The 17,370-nt window shown below is 31.6% G+C and overlaps 1 protein-coding gene across 1 annotated transcript; it reads right to left on the reverse strand.

Moving 5' to 3' along the window:
* Nucleotides 1–5,832: 5,832 nt before the first annotated feature.
* Nucleotides 5,833–9,171, reverse strand: LOC107962648 (probable inactive receptor kinase At2g26730). Its single transcript, XM_041115119.1, has 2 exons — nt 7,669–9,171; nt 5,833–6,815 (listed from the first exon to the last, which is right to left on the reverse strand). Exons 1-2 carry the CDS (start codon nt 8,960–8,962, stop codon nt 6,154–6,156), a joined length of 1,956 nt encoding a protein of 651 aa, XP_040971053.1. The 5' UTR covers nt 8,963–9,171; the 3' UTR covers nt 5,833–6,153.
* Between the last annotated feature and the right edge of the window lie 8,199 nt (nt 9,172–17,370).

Raw genomic sequence — 17,370 nt, forward strand, 5'->3', positions numbered from 1 at the left:
TAAAAATTGGTAGTAGGGTCGAGTTTACAAGGATTGATATTATAATCGACTTTTGCGTTTAACTTGTGATCAGAATGTCTATCGTGTTGTGTCGATAGTCGTGGCAATAGTCATGCCCACGACTCCAAACGAACCTGCTGAAAAATAAACAAATAAATCAAAGGAGTTTTGAAATGTTTAGAGATTAAATAATTGAAACAACATAAATAAATAATTAAATAAATAGGAAATTACATTAAATTGAAAATTAAATTCAAATTTTGTAGTACGAGATAATAAGCCTTAGCCCTAAACTCGGTGGGTTCCAGATTTAGAATCGATCCTTGAAAATTGATTTTCTCCTCCAAACAATAAGTTGGTTATAGCAGTTAAAAATGTCCTAACCGCCAATTCTTCCTCTCGTAGTTGGTCCCCGTACGACCTGCAAACCAACTTTTACCGATTATTTAATTGAGATATACGCGTTCCCGATTTAAGACTCAGGTAACCTTGCGCTCTGAAGAACCCAACTCGGATTAATGGCCTCAACCGCGTGGGTCGTTTAAACTTGATCACTTCTCCCTTGATTTATTCTTGAAGATTCGAATACAGCACGACTGACTCGTTTCCCCAACTATCCTCAAACACAACTCCAATCTAACGCACTTTTTGACTTAAAATTGAGTTAACTTTAAAGGATGAGTTGTTAATCTTGATACTTAGGAAAAATGTGAATACCGATTGGAAGAATTTTTAGTATGGATATGTATCTCACGATTCCCGACTGGAAAGAACACTGGCCTAAAACTAAGATGGAATTTAGTGAAGCATGGATTTAATCATGCTTTGGTTGGCTATGGAATTGAATTTGAATGAAGATGATGGAAATTGGGAAAGGAAAGGACTTGAAAGGCAATTAAACAAATTTTGGAAGATCAAAGGAATGAAATTGGAAGTAACAGTATGCTAATCATGCACCAAATTTGGAAGAAAAAAAATAATTTCTATTTAATTCCAAACAAAAATCAAGTGTAAAATGTAATGTGTCTTTCCCATGCCACCTTAAAGCCCTATTTATATACATAACATTTGCTAAATTTGGCTTTAACCACTCAACACATAATTAAAATTTAATAAAAAATTAAAATCAATTTTTGTCTAATTTTGGCTTTTACAAAGTCAAAAGAATCTGATAAGTCCTTGTATTTTTCCATATTTTTTATTCAGCCTCACTTTATTGACCGTGTTGCAATTTAGTCCTTTTCTGCTCGTTTTTGACTCATAGCATCCTCATAGCATCCTTGACAAGATTAAAACATAAAATTACTAATTAGATCAATTCAAAAATTAACTGAATTAAACACAAAAATTCATGCAAATTAACATGTTATCATTATCATTATTATCATATAGTATTATTAATTGAATATTTTTATTATTATTGTTATCATTATTTCTTATTATTGTATTCACTATAGCATTGTCATTTTATTTCATTATTTATATTGTTATTTTGTTAATACCATAACTTTGCCATCATTGTACATTGTAAATATTACTACATACACTCATCCGTTTTTCAGTGTAAGCGCATAAAAAATAATAAAAATCGAGGCAATGTTCGTTATTTTCGAGATTCAATGAGTTATGCTCCTAACTTACAGAGTATGGCCTCTTCTTAGAACCAAAATAACCAAATATCCTAGTTAAAATTCAAGACACATAGGACTTAGGTAATAATCAAATGATGAGTATTCTTATTTCTGAGGATTCAAGATATCGTGTCCTAACTTACGGGACATGATCTTTTTTCTTTATTAACTAGAAATAAGAAGGCCCTTTTTTTCATAAAATTTAATTTAGTTAGCGATAAATTAATCAAATCATGCAAGAAGGGGATCGTTTTTTAAATTTTGTTTGAATTCCCAATTCTTGACACTAAGACATCAAGTAATCAATTAGGTACCAATTTTGGGCGATATGAGGGTGCTAACCCTTCCTCGTACGTAACCAACTCCTGAACCCATTTCCTAGATTTTGTAGACCGAAAATCATCATTTTAGTAAATCTAACATTTTATTAAAATGATCAAATTTCGAGGTGATTCAATCGCACCTAATAAAAATGAGTGGTGGCGACTCCCATATTCATTTTTTAAAATAAAAAGTCGATTTCCAAAGAGGTTTTGACAGAATAAAAGGTTTACCCAAAGCTTTCTCCTCTTTTGTCTATCTAGGCTTCCATAAACAAAATCAATATGAATAGGCAAAACAAAATTAGACCTAAGAACACGAATGCAAATGAATTGGGGATTACTACACAGTATCTCAATATAAACCCGATTTTCCAACCCACTCAAAGGCCTCTAGGGAATCCAATAATCTCAACCGTGTGAGAAAACTGAAAACCCAAGTTAGAAATACTTTTGTCAACTTTGAAACCACTTACCCTTGTCTCCAATAAACTAACAATATTGGGTTTATGCTCTCTATTGTATTCACGGAATATGCGAGGAAATTTTGGACTAGCACATCCCTGACAATTCCAAGAAAAAACTGTCAAATTCATAAAAATATAGAATAGAAAAGAAACTAAATTACTTCTTAGAGATACGGATACACAGGTAACCATCCAAAACACACATGATTGCTCAAATGAGCTATACTACCCATATACACACCTGGGCACTGAGTGCCAAGCTCGTAGGCTACACATCCTCAAAAAAAGCATCTAAATCTTCGTAGAGATAAACTTGTAATCCGCAATAAATGTTGGATTCTGGTACAATTAGTGAATTTCTCATACATCTATATCACATCTCATATAAATCTTGTACAGTGTCTGATTAACTCTATTTGCCAATTGTATCCTATCATATGTTCATTCGGGCTCAGTACACATATCAAAATAACTTTTTACAATTTAGTCTTTTTTCTCACCTTTTGTACCAATTTGTGAACAATTTGAAATGTATTTAAATATTGTAATTTCAAAATTCAACTACAACAATTACATGAATATACATAACTATACCTTATGAACTTACTAGACTAAAACGACAACAAGTGAAGTGCAAGGGACTAATTCTCAAATTTTCTTTTTCCTTGTTTATCTAATAGTTGATCCAATTCTCGATCTATACAATAATTGTTTTTAAATTATCAGTTCCATTTACCTTATAACATCTTATTCAAAGCATAAAACAACTTAATTTCATTTTACACAATTTTCTTATATTTTTTTCACTTTATTCAATTTAGTCCCTAGAATCGAAACTATCGTATCTTTCACATTTAGACTCCGATTACAATCTGATTTCAAATAAATCATTCTAAAGCCCCACTAATTTCAAAAATTTTATGTCAAATTTGAAATATTTCCATTTTAGCCCCTAAACTCAAAACTAAAAAAATTATTTTACATTTTAGTCCATAATCAAATCTAAGCTTACAACCAATCTATTTAACATAAAAAAGCATAAAAAAACCATCAATGACAGTATTTCAAAACTTTAACAGTTTTACGATTTAATACTCAAGTTACCTAGATCAAGTTACAACAATCTCAAAAATATAAAATTTTTTAGAATCACTTATCATGCAAGGATGGAAACCAGGCAAAATTTTCTAAGATTTAACAATGGTGGTTCAGTCTTGGAGAGAAAAAAGATGATGAATGGCTTTCTAACTTTTGTTTTATGTTTTTATTTTACTTTAACATCTTTTATTACTAATTTAACTTAAATTTTTCACACATAATTCATTAAAAATTTATGCAGCAACCATCCCACTTATTTAAAAGTGACTAATTTCCACACAAATTCTCAAACAAAATAATTTAAACCTTTTTAACTAATAAAATTCAATAGCGATTAACTTTTACGATTTTTACGATTTAGTCTTTGTACCTTAATTAACCATCCAATCACTAAAATTTTAAGACCAAAATTCAATTCACCTATATAACAACTTTGTAAATATTTAATAAAACTATTTACAGGTTGGTTTATGAAAATGAGGTCCTGATACCTCAGTTTCTAAACCACTAACTTTAGGGTCGAGCCACTTGTAATTTAATTAATTGTCCAATTACCAAATTTATCATATCAAAATTTCAATATAACGCTAATATTAACTCGTAAATATTAAATAGTAAAATATTTACGGACTCACTCATCAAAATTGGGATTCCAAAATCCTTGTTTTCAACACTACTAAAAACGGGTTGTTATAGCAGTGGTGGCGCCAACCAAACCAATAATCAGGTTTGCCAGTGAAAGAAAAATAACTAAACCCACAAAGGTGATCAGAGAGAACCTCTCACTAACATCAACCCAAACGACAAAAAAAGAAAAGGGCAAGATTCTAATGCTTACTATGCTAGGAAAGAAGGAAAACAAGTGAAAAAGATAAAGAAGGGAGAAAGAGGCCGAGTGAACAATGGAGAAGAAAAAGGGCAAAGGCAAGGTTTGGATGCTTACTATGTCGAAAGAGAAGCAAAAAAAGAAAGAGAAGAGAAAACAGAGACCGGATGACAACTAACACAAAATAGATTGTGCTGAGAGATACAACAAGAAACAATGATTTCTTGAGGTTTCTTAAGAGAGAGTTAGAGAGCTTTTCTGTACATGTAAAAAATTACTTATTGAACTTGTCCATTTCTATCTAGTTGGTACCTAATTTTTTTCATCTTGTTAGTACTTGAACTTGTATTTTGTCACCTAGGTTGGTACATTTGCACTAATATTGTTTGTTTGTGTTGATGTGACTTTGATAATTAATCTTATGGTGACACGTGGCAACCTCTAAATATGTCAGGTGGCAAATATAAATTTTAAAAATTAAAAATAATTAAAAATATATAAATTAATAAAAATTATAATTTTTTTACATCAAGAATTAACCTGAATAAATAGTTGTCTAGATACATTAAAATTCTTTTTAGATGTGTTTTCAGTAATTTTATATATTTTTAATTTTTTTGTAAAATAACAATTTCTTAGGTTATTATTATTTTGAAAAAAATATAAAATATAAAATTATAAATTTATGAAAATATATACAATTAAAATATATATATAAAAAACCTATAATATTTTGAAAATATATAATTTATAATTTATAATTTATAAAAAATTAAAAAATTATGAATTTATGGGAAATATATAAATATTTAAAATAATTAAAAAATTATAAAGTATATGTAAATCTATAAAAGAATGGTTATGGTTGTCCAAATGACAATCATTTGTGTACATTATGTAATTTTTTATACATTTTTATTAATTTATATATTTTAATATTTTAAAATTTATATACTTTTAATTTTAGAATAATAATATAAATAACCTGTTATTTTATAAAAAAATAAAAATATATAAATTTACTAAAAAATACATCTAAAATAAAATCATACTTTTTCATTAATTCATATATTTTTAATATTTTTTAACTTTTATTTATGTTTTTCATGTAGCACTATCAATGTGACGTCAATAAAACTAACGTTATTAGTATAAATATACCAACCTAAATAATTAAATACAATTCAAATATCAACTAAATCTCAAAAAAAAAATTCTAACTAAATATAAATCAACAAATTCAAAGAGCAAAATATATATTAACCTTAAAAAAAAATACAAATTTGATATTCTCAATATTGGGTGGAGTTAAAAGAGTCAAAATTGACAGCGGTAAAAGCAAGAAATGGATGTTTGGTTTGTGTTTTGAGCATTGTACATTAGCCGACCTTTCTCAACTCCAAATTACCAAAAAAATATAAAAGTGGATGATGCAATTGGCATTCCAAACACGAGGTTGGAATTTTTAGATGAAAATTTCAACTCCCCACTTCCCTTTCACTTGGCCATTTGCAATACAAACAAAATTATTAAATAAAATTACAAATACAAAATTTTACACCCCAAACATTTGTTTAATGGGACAAGACAGGAGTTACAGATTCCAGTGGAAAGAATTAAATAAAACTAAAATGCATTTTCCAATCAGTTGATGGAACTATCCAACCACCAAAAACAACTCAAATCTCCCCCCCCCAAAAAATCTACTTAAAAAATAATTTCAAAGGACAATTAAGAGAAAAACTAAAACCCCCCAAAAATAGAAACAAAGATCACAATTTGGAGCAAATGACCACTTTGTGCACATTATGCTACGGTGTGGAGGATCTCGGTGGGGTTCTAGATTCCGCAGGAGTATGACCGTCGGATCCTTTTGACCGATCATCAGACGATTGTCGTAATCCATCGTCAGTTTCACCTCGATTCATATCTTCAATCATTCGTACCACTTCTTGCATGGCGGGTCTTTGATCGGGCACAGTTGATACGCAAGTCATCGCAATTTGTAACAGCTGCACCATTTCCTCTTCAATTCTATGATATCTCATTAACTCCACATCAAAAACCTCTGCGGTCCATTCCTCTCGAACCACAGATTGGACCCAACGAGGGAGATCGATCCCCTCTTCCCCTAAAGATGCTTGATTAGGTGCTTTGCCTGTTAATAATTCTAGTAATAACACTCCAAAGCTGTAAACATCGGACTCGAACGTAACTTTGCAGGTTTCAAGTATTTCAGGTGCTCGATAGCCTGCAACACGGCTAGGAGGAGTGGTGTTGCCAAAGAGTGGATTGAGACCAAAGTCGGAGATACAAGCTTTGTGGTCTGATCGTAAAAGAATGTTGGAGGATTTAATGTTGCCATGTACCAGTTTTGCTGAAACATGGAGGTGTTCTAAGCCCCTAGCCGTGCTTAATGCTATCTTCATTCGGTTGTCCCAGTCCAGCGGTGTTCGGCCTGAGCCTCTGCTGCCTGTAACATTTATCACATAATGACGCGGTTTAATTCATTACCAAACTACTAAAACACAACTGTTCTAATTTGCCAACTGGAGAGGAGGGTGCAATTTTCTTTATTACCCAAAATGTAATTAATGGTCAATCAGATACAGATACACTATATTATTATTAACTCATCATTTTAATTAAATCCACTAATACTAAATTACATCATGCCTAATAAATATATTTATTAAAAGTTTATAAAATTTATTATGTCACCGTAATTATTGAATTTTAAAAAATATAAAAAAAATACAATCATAAAAAATAATCTGTTTTGTATATATAAAAAAGATAATTTAATAATCTTTAAACTGAATTAGTATTTGGTTGACTAAAAAATTTAAATATAAAGTAAGGTATTAAAAGTTTTTATAAATATAAAAAATATTAAATATTATTTTTATACATTCATTATACTAATAATTTGAATTGGAAAAGCAAACTTAAAAACCCAAACCCTGTGTTTTTCCCACTGGTTTCTTGAAATGAAAGGGAAGTAAACTAGTGATGAAGAAAGCCTTAAAAGGAACCCACAAGTGTTTTTTGATTACACTGCAAAAGGAGTCATCATTTCACCAACACCCATGTCTCCATCAATTTCACTCATTTGGAACCCTCAGCACTATATGTAAATGTATGGGGATGAAAATTTGGTGAATCAGAGAAGAATGAATTATGAAATGTACGTTGCATTGAAAGAAAAATCAAATTATCTAAAATAAAAAAAATTAATCCTCAATATGATTTTATTTTTTAAGCATTTGCATGAAAGATAGCTTCTTAAGCCCGGAAAAGAGATGAAATGAAACAGAGAAGCTTACCGTGAAGCAGGGCAGATAAGCTACCATCATGCATGAAGTCGTAAACCAGCAATTTCTCGTCTATGGAGTAATAGAACGCTCTCAATGGAACCAGATTTTCATGTGTGATTTTACCCACCATTTCCATCTGCATTTCGAACTCCCTTTTACTAACCGCCACGTCTTTTAACCGTTTAACTACTACCGTCGTCCCCTCTTCTAGCACCGCCTTGTACGACGTTCCCACGCTGCCTTTTCCCAACACTTCCGCCGATGCCCTCAACAAACCCTCCAAATCGAAACTGTAAATCCCGCCTTCAAAGAACACCAACTTGTTTCTTTCCCCTTCTGTGGACGGCCCTCCGATTATTTCATCTTTTGAAGACGAAGTTCCCGCCTCCGCTGACGGAACATCTCTTGTTGTCATCGGCGTAAAAGGCTTCTGCTGCTTCGGAGGCCGTCGTGGCCGTTTACAGAGGCAAAGAATGAGGACTAATAATAACAAAAGTGCTACAATTGCAGACCCCACGGCAATGCCAATAATGGCGCCGGTGGAAAGCTTCCTGGACTTCCTACTGGAAGTTGTAGGGGGAATGGGCTCGGACGGAGATGGAGCCGGAGGAGGGAAAAATGGGTTACATGGCGGTAGTGGGCCTCCGCAAAGACCGAGATTCCCGGCAAATGATGATTCACGGAAGTTAGATAACGAGCCGGGAATTGAACCGTTAAGGTTGTTATTAGAAACATTGAAATCATCTAAACCGTCGGAGTTGATGGTCGGGAGAGAACCAGAAAACTTATTGTTTTGCAAGAAGAGCCGGGTCAGTTGAGTTAAATTGTTGACGGTGAAAGGGATTGGACCGGTGAAATTGTTAGAAGAAATATCGAGCCGTATCAAACGAGTCAAACGAGTCAGACTAGGAGGGAAGGGGCCGGTGAACTCATTATCTTGTAAATAAAGGCTACGGAGGAGAGTGAGGTTGGAGAAGTCGGCAGGGATGGGACCGAATAAACGGTTGGCTCGTAGACTTAAAACTCGGAGTTGGTTTAACCTACCGACTGTGTTGGGAGGAATAGAACCGATGAGGCCCACACCTGGGAGACGAAGAGTGTAGACGAAAGAGCGGTTGGCATCGCATTCGACACCGACCCAGTCGCAGGCTGAGGTGGATGAGTTCCATTGAACCCGGTTCTCGTGTTTGGTCTGTGAAAGGAAAGCAAGGAGAGCTTGCTTGTCTTCAACTGGTTCCGAGCTTACTCCCAAACTCAGTACCAGAACTGAAACTAAAAAAACACAGACAAAATTTATTACCATTTTGGGATTTTAATTGAAAAATGAGGGGGAAATGCTGCTGTATTAAGCTGTTAGTTTTGATCGGCTGCTTGCAAGAAGCGGAAATGATTTCCGGTGAGAACCCATAAAAGAAAGAGAAATGAGACAGAGAAGGGGGATCACGAGTTTATAAAGTTGAAACAGAAATAAACCCGAGTTAAAACTGAAGGGGAGAGAGAGAATCTGGCGTTGGATCGGCAGGCTTTTATTTTTACTTTCCATATATTGTCCCACATATTCCCGCTCCTCGTTGAAATAATAATTTTATTAAAATAAAATAATAATTTTAATAATATTAATATTAACAATTAATCTGTAATAGATTGTTAATAATAAATTTATAATATAAAAATATTAATATTCAAACTATAATGAATTTTTATATTATTTTAATGTTAAATATTTTAAAATTAAATAACATTAATATACTTATTTTAAATTAATTAAATATTTTCAAATATGTTTTATAATTACATTAGTTTTTCAATTGTTTGAAGAAATTCATTATAAAATTTAAACAAAAAATAATATTATAAATTTAATATACACAATCGACCTATGTATCCGCATAATAATATAAATTAGTTATTAACTACGTTGATACTTTTTATTGATATTTCACTCAACACCTTTGGATTTAAGGATTTAAGTTAGTACCCAATTGAATATTGGCATGTGTCTTAATAATAATAGTAATATTTTTAAAAAAAAAGAAAATAAGTAAACTTATTTTTTAAAAATTTGAAATTTAAACAATGATTTATTTAGGCTTATTCTGCATGTGTGTTTTTAATAATTTCAAATAATAATATATTTTTAAAAAAAATTCCAAGTTTTTATAATATAAATTCCATGTTTTTAAAATAAGTTCGAGCGGACGAGAAAAATGCATACTAACACAATCTAAAATGTTCTTAAATTGATAATTAAACAAAATCTTGATTAATTAGAGAATTAATAAAACTTTCTCGAGCATAATTAAAAATTCAAGTATAAATTATTTGTATTTTGGTTAAATATATAAAAATTGCATTTTTTATTTTTATTAATTTTAGAAAATATTTTTATATTATTTTTTGAAATTTTAAAAATATATATAATTACTAGAAATATATGTATAGAATGAACCATTTGTTAAAGTTTATTGTACACGTGAAATAAAAAATTCTTAAAATTTAACAAAAATTAAAAAAATTAAAAATTTTCTAAAACACCTAGAATTTATTTTAAAAATAAATTATATATTACTATTTGAAATTATAAAAAATATATAAAATTACCAAAAATACATTTTCAGAATGAATCTAGATAAAATGTTGTCCAAATTCAAATGAATATAGACAGTTGTTTGTCAATACATATAAATTAAAAATTTTCTTAATTTCTTAATATTTTTAAGAAAAAAATTTATTAAATTTTAAGACATGTGTCAACATTCTATTGGCCATGAGCCCAAAATCTAACTGTGTTAGTCAAGTATCAATAAAAGATACCAACTTGGTTAAGGGTTTTAAAGTTTAGGCACTAGATAGGTTCACAAAAAAATTTTGGTACTAAATAAGTACAAGTTGCCAAGTTTAGGGGCCACAATATATATTAGGCTTAAATACCAAAAAATCCCTATGAAAATTATTAAAAAATCAATTGAGCCTCTCAACAAAAAGTGCACCCAATTGAGTCATTTGAAGTTATTTTTTTGTCCAAACTTTTGACGAGCCATTAACCTGACGTTGACTCAGCAAAGTCGGACACATGTCGAGTTATGAATGGTACACGTGTTATTATGACGTGGAAATAATTTGAACAAGTGGAAAGACCATTTTTGACACATGGATTTAAGAAGAAGAAGCATGATTTAAGGGTTAAAATTTTGGGTTTAGGGGTCACCATCCTCATCAAATCCCTAATCTAATAAAGAAGTGCAAAAAAAGACAAAGGCAACACATTTTCAATCAGAAACGAATGAAGTAGACAACACTCGTACTATTGTCCTCTATAAGCATAAAAAATCAAACCATCATGCATAATCTCCCTCAAACTAAAGAGAAATAAATCATCACAATAATGAACCCAAAACTCATGTTACTTTCTCAGCAACAAGCATATATCAATCCTAAACCACGATAGAAGTCAATGACTCAATGTATGTTTAACAATTCCTCTCAATTCAAGATCGGGGTTAATTCAATTTCAGTGTTCATTTGAAGTATTTTAGGGTTCGATTAAACTAAGACAACTACTTCGCTTCGATACCGGAATCTTAGGTTTCGATTGAAGAGACTTTGGGGGGGGGTTTGAATCAGTACTTGATTTAGGGCAATGAGTTTTGAGTGTTAGCTTAAGAAATTCATATGTAATGACAATTAGGATTCTTAGGAGTTTTTACTTTTGCTCTCAAGATTTTGATTTTAATTTTTCGAAGAATATAAAGCTCTCAGTCCTCTGAAGATTTTGTTTCAAATTAGATTTTCTTTTATTAATTAATGTTTTTTCTAACTTAATAAAAACAATTCATTTTTTATTTTTCATGTCATTAAAATTCTTTTATTCAATTTCCATGTTATTAAAAATTTACTTTAATAAAATAACACGTGTATCATTTATAACGCAACACGTGTCCGACTTTGTTGAGCCAATGTCAAGTTAACAATCCATAAAGGGCTTGGACGGAAAATTAATTTCAAAGGGCTTAATTGGATGCACTTTTCGTTGAAGGGCTCAAATGATTTTTTTTAATTATTTTTGAAGGGCTTTTTTAGCATTTAAGCCTATATATTAACCCATTTAAATTTTGTCTCACAAATTTGATCATTTGTACTTAATTGAGTACCTAAGCTTAGAACATGTCACACGCTTTAGTATCTTCTTTATAACACCGTTATAATGAGATGGTGTGGTATTGACAACAAATAATACAATGTCACATGCCTGCTTCAATTATGACTCACAACAAGCATGAATAAAAAATAAGTTATGGTGTAAATCTGCTACATTATTGTAAGTGAATATTGATATTTGTCACTATATTTTATTTTGATTTATATTTATCATTATACTTTAAGAATATAAATAAATTATCACTCAACCTTTTATGTAATTGAACTTTGCCATTAAAATTTGAATTTTTAAAATTAAACTTTACCCAGCTTTGATTTTTAAATTAAAATTTACCGTCAGTTTAAAAAAAATTAAATTTACCATTTAATATCTTTATACATATTATTTATATAAATAGAATTTGGAGAAATATTGTAAATATTCCAATTGATTAATAAACAACTACTTGTCTTTTGTTCTTAAGATGACATGATGCAAAATTTGCTGGGATTATATATTTATTTATTTAATGCTTCATGTTTAGAATATTTTTTTGTTAGTTAATTTGAGATTAATCATAATTATTTTAATTAACTTCGATCTTAGTTCATTGGTTGGTTCTTTGTACTAAGAAGCAGATAGCCAAAAGATAAAGAAAAAGGAACAACATGGGAGAGGATTCAAATTTGTGCCTCTAATCCTTTAGGATTCTTCATTACCCGCTCACTCGATGTAAAAACTTAAGCATTTGAGCTCACACCTTAAGTTCAATATTCGCCAAGGCTACTCATATATTTCTACTATCACACGCCATGAAATGTATAACTTGTTTATTCCATCTCATATGTTTTCTCCCCTTGACTTTTGGTAATCTTGTGGAAAAAAAAACAAAAAAAAACAAAAAAATCTATGATTTTAAGGTTTCTTTTAAACTAGTTTTTTTAGTTATATTATGCATTATATTTTGAAGATTAAAGATTTAACTATTAAATTATTGTTATTAAATATGTTTGAAATTTGATTAAAATTGTGATGAATAGTGTTATTAACCTACTATTGTTGATTAAAGGGAAATTTGATAGGATCTAATTGGGTCTTATTAACATGCTGTTGTTGAATAATTGGGTTTTAAATGTTAAATTGTATTATAAATTATAAATAATTTAGTAGAGCATCATAAGACTATAATTGTAACACCACTTACCTGAGTGAATTCGAGCAACAAATGTTACATTTAACATTGAACTTGCATTTACGATTTTAAACACTTTTAGTAATAATTTCAAGAACTTATTTCTTTTTTAGGAACTTAATTAGGCTATTAATAAAGATTAAATTGCATATAAAATTTGTTTCATGTCTTATTTAATTCAAATAAAAAGTTTTAGTTGTAGGTCAATATGTCTCAAGACCAAGGCCTACATATCTCAAGACATTGCCATGACACTGTACAAGTTTAGCTTCGTTGTTGCCTTATCTTGAGACAAAGTCCTTTATGTCTCGAGACATGGCTTAGTTATTGTAGATTTTTAGCTTCAAAGTTTGTATGTCTCGAGACACACTTCATATGTCTCGAGACCTAGGATAGGTGATACGGGGTTGCGCGCGGACCAAGATCGAGTTGCCAAGTCACGGGAAACTCCTACGAAAACCCTAAACAATTAGATCTGAAACGAAACAGAAAATTAAAAGATTAGATTTTTAAATTTTTAGATCTGAAATAAAATCCCCAAATCAGCAAAGAATCAAATTGAGAATAGAAATAAGTGTTAGGGTTCTTGAAACCCTCAAGGAGATTGTGATTCTGCCCAATTGAACACCAAGATAGTTTTCCCCAAATTTCGACAATCTAATTTCACCCAAAACGAGTATGGAAAAACCCTAGAAATTGGGGATTTTTGGGCTGATTCCTTAAGATAGAAAAAGGCTGAAAACACAATAAGAACAGAAAATAGATTAGATAATGATTCAGCACAAGTAGAAATAAAGAAAGAATTGACAGTAAGAAATTAAAAGATAAGTCCTAAGAAGCCTTGAAATCTCGAAAGATCTCACAACTCCCTTCAAACGGCTCTAATCTCCCCTCCAAAGAATATCAATGGCAAGAAGAAGGTTGAAGATGGCTCCCACAATCAAAAAGATTGTTAAAACAACTTCTAAGGAAAACTCAAGAGAAAATCCTTGAAGAACTCAAAGAGAATTTTCACTCAAATCAAATCTGAAATTTTCAATGTAATTGTAATGTTATGTAGGGTGGCTGGCCAAGCCATATAAATAGGCCTTTCAAATGTTTTCCTAATTTAATTAGAACACTAAAACTAAAACTAAAAAAAAACTCCTAATTATTTTAATATGGAAATTCGGCCAAGGGTCTTTTATTTGGGACTCTTGGACTGAATATAAAAATTTAAACTAAATAAAATAAATAAATAAAAATAAACTTTACAACTTGGGCCACTTTGACAATTTGGCCTGGTTTTCAACTAAGTATGGATGGATTTCTTGATTGGGCTGGGAATTTGCTTATTGGGCCTCGCCTTCAAGAATTTGGGCTTTTGTGACTCGTATCATTCCCCCCTTCCTAAAAAAGATTCGTCCTCGAATCTGAAAAATCAAATGAACTCGACTTTCCTCTATCAAACGGGACTAATGGCAATTGAGTCCACTGAGAAGAATAGCCATGAGATAGTAAATAGCAACGGAAATAAGCTTGTAGTCCAATCATAAGCATAATAGAACAGGTATAACGCATGTGAATGGACAGATTCAGATTACCATGCAAACAATTTAATTTACTCACCACTGCCTCGTCAAATATTTGAAACAAAGATGGACATGTTTTAAGGCATTCAGTCGTCTCACATTGTTCCCACAAACCATGAATAAATTGCGAGTAATAAATCAAATGGTAAACATAATCGTCACAAGTAGGTATTTGAAAAGATTCACATGGTTCACAGAGTTGCATAATCATACCATGCATTAATCGACGGTCTATAGATTCACTCACACATGCATTATCAAAAATAAGAATCTTTTTATCAACCATCAAAACAGATAGATCATCAATAAATAAAATAGGACAGTCAAGCACGTTTCGATCTAAGTGTTCATCAACACGATCTTTATCACTATCCGAGGAGTACAAAAGTGTTTCAAAGGTTTCAAGCATCTTACCTCGATAAGCAGAAGAATAAGGGTCGATTTTACCTTTTTCATTTAAAACAAACCTTCGCTCATCGGGGGCATAGTGTAGTTGAATCTCCGTTGTTGAGTTAACCTTTGTCAAATGGAACTCAAACTTCATGTACAACCACATAAACTGTTTAAGGCACGAATATAAATTGAAAACAAATTTGGAAAATTTCGTTACCTTATTCTCCAAAACAGATTTGGACAAATTCGAGGATTTTACACAAGGTAAATCAAGAGAATAACAAATCACGCTTCTTTTCGTAATGACTTTATCAACCACAATCGAAGAGTAACAATTAATCGGATCAAAATGAGGGGATCTTTTAAGAACTAAGTCACCAAAAGTTTTATCAATAATTTTCAAATCTGCAATGGACTCGGTTTCTAAAATTTCCTTACCTCGCTTACCTTCGGGATCATGTAGTGTGATTTCATCTTTGCCTAAGTTGATCGTATGAAAGCATCTTTCATTTGAGAGGTATTGAAGTTGAAAGTTATCTTTCGATCTTTCAGGAACCTGAAAAGTAGCAACACAAGAAAAATTCATATCTTGGTTAGTGGAAACATTCCTCACTAGCCTTTCCTCGTCTTTTTCTTTTGTTTCTTTTTCTAACTCATTTTCTCTTCTTTCTTCAACTTCTTTTTCAAATTTCTTTTCTGTTTCACATTCCTTTTCACTCTCAATCTCTTTTTGCTCTTTTTCATTCTCTTTTTCTTTTTCCTCACTTGTTTTAACAGAATTTCTCAGTTTGATTTGGTCCTCATGGACTTGTTCCGGAGTGAGCGGCACTAAGGTAAGTTTCTTTCCTTGATGCTTGAAAGAATACCTATTGGTACGACCATCGTGAGTGACTTTTCGATCCAGTTGCCATGGTTCTCCTAGCAATAAATGGCAGGCTTGAATAGGTACTACGTCGCACACGACTTCGTCTTGATATTTACCGATAGAAAAGGCGATGCGCACTTGTTGAGTGACCTTAAATTGGCTTTCGTTGCTAAGCCCTTGTAGTTGATAAGGTCGTGGATGCTTGGTAGTGGTTAAGCAAAGCTTTTCCACCATCGTCGTGCTGGCTACGTTCGAGCAACTTTCACCATCAATAATAACTCTACAAAGCTTACCTTGTACATGGCAGCGAGTATGAAAGAGATGTTCTTGTTGCTGCTCGCTCTTTGGTTTTGCCAAAGAGGGTTGTCCATGATCATGAAGATCATAATCAGTTCTAGGGACACGCCGAGGAGCGCACCTATGAGCAGGAGGCTGGTTATCCACATCGTCTTTAATTTGATCTCGATATTGAGGCTCTTGATTCAACCGCACCTCATTGATAGTAGCAGTCAACGCTCGAAGTGCAGCAGCCTGTTCGTCCAACTGTTGTTGGAATTTTTTAAATATGTCACTAGTATTATCACCTGTAGACATTTTTTTTAAAACCTGTAAAACACTCAACACTCAAAAATAAAAGTTATCAAACCTCACCGTTAATCACTCAAAAAGAAAAAATCAAATTCTCAATGAGGTCGAATTCAATCTTGTGAGTTCTTTATCAGAGTTTATATCAACCAATTAGAGAGTGGATGAACCAAACTACCAAAGAATCCTAATTTGCACTAGGATGCCAAAAACTGACGAGACACCAATTGATTCGTGTTGCACCGAGGAAGAAGTTGTGCACACGTTTAAATCCTACTAACACAAGAAACAAGAAGGTGTTAGATAACTTAAAGGAAGAATAAAGGGAAACAAATGAAAACCTACAGCTAAGAATCAATAAAAATTGCTGAAAACAGAAAACCCGAAACACTGCGGAGTAACTTGACAACTTCGTTCGAGGTGTTCCCGATCTCCAAAAATCACGAAATTAAATCTGGAGTGTCCTTATATATTTAATTTTTGATTTGGAAATTTTGGGCACCAAATTCAACCCGCTAAATCTTTTTTTAAATTTTTATTGAATTTCGTATTTTTTGATTTTTTGACTTTTTTGACTGATTTTTTTGCGGGAATAATTTTTTTATATTCAATCACAGTGCCAAAAATATGTATGTAAAATTTCAGATCAATCGGACAACGTTTACCCACTCAAATGAATTTTTTTTAAACAATTTTTCTGGGTAAAACTGCCGTTTATGTTTTAAAAAATAGAGATCAGTTTAAAAATCAACCAAGAACACCCAAAACGCCCAAAATCTGATACCAAATGATACGGGGTTACGCGCGGACCAAGATCGAGTTGTCAAGTCACGGGAAACTCCTACGAAAACCCTAAACAATTAGATCTGAAACGAAACAGAAAATTAAAAGATTAGATTTTTAAATTTTTAGATCTGAAATAAAATCCCCAAATCAGCAAAGAATCAAATTGAGAATAGAAATAAGT

Source organism: Gossypium hirsutum, chromosome A06 (assembly GCF_007990345.1).
Source record: "Gossypium hirsutum isolate 1008001.06 chromosome A06, Gossypium_hirsutum_v2.1, whole genome shotgun sequence".
In the NCBI taxonomy this organism is placed as follows: Eukaryota; Viridiplantae; Streptophyta; class Magnoliopsida; order Malvales; family Malvaceae; genus Gossypium; species Gossypium hirsutum.

Excerpts from the sequence above, each read along its gene's own strand:
- LOC107962648 (XM_041115119.1), bottom strand. The coding sequence starts at position 8,962 with ATGGTAATAAATTTTGTCTGTGTTTTTTTAGTTTCAGTTCTGGTACTG. Across the intron at positions 6,816-7,668 it reads CTTATCTGCCCTGCTTCACG|GCAGCAGAGGCTCAGGCCGA; the intron begins GTAAGCTTCTCT and ends TAAATGTTACAG.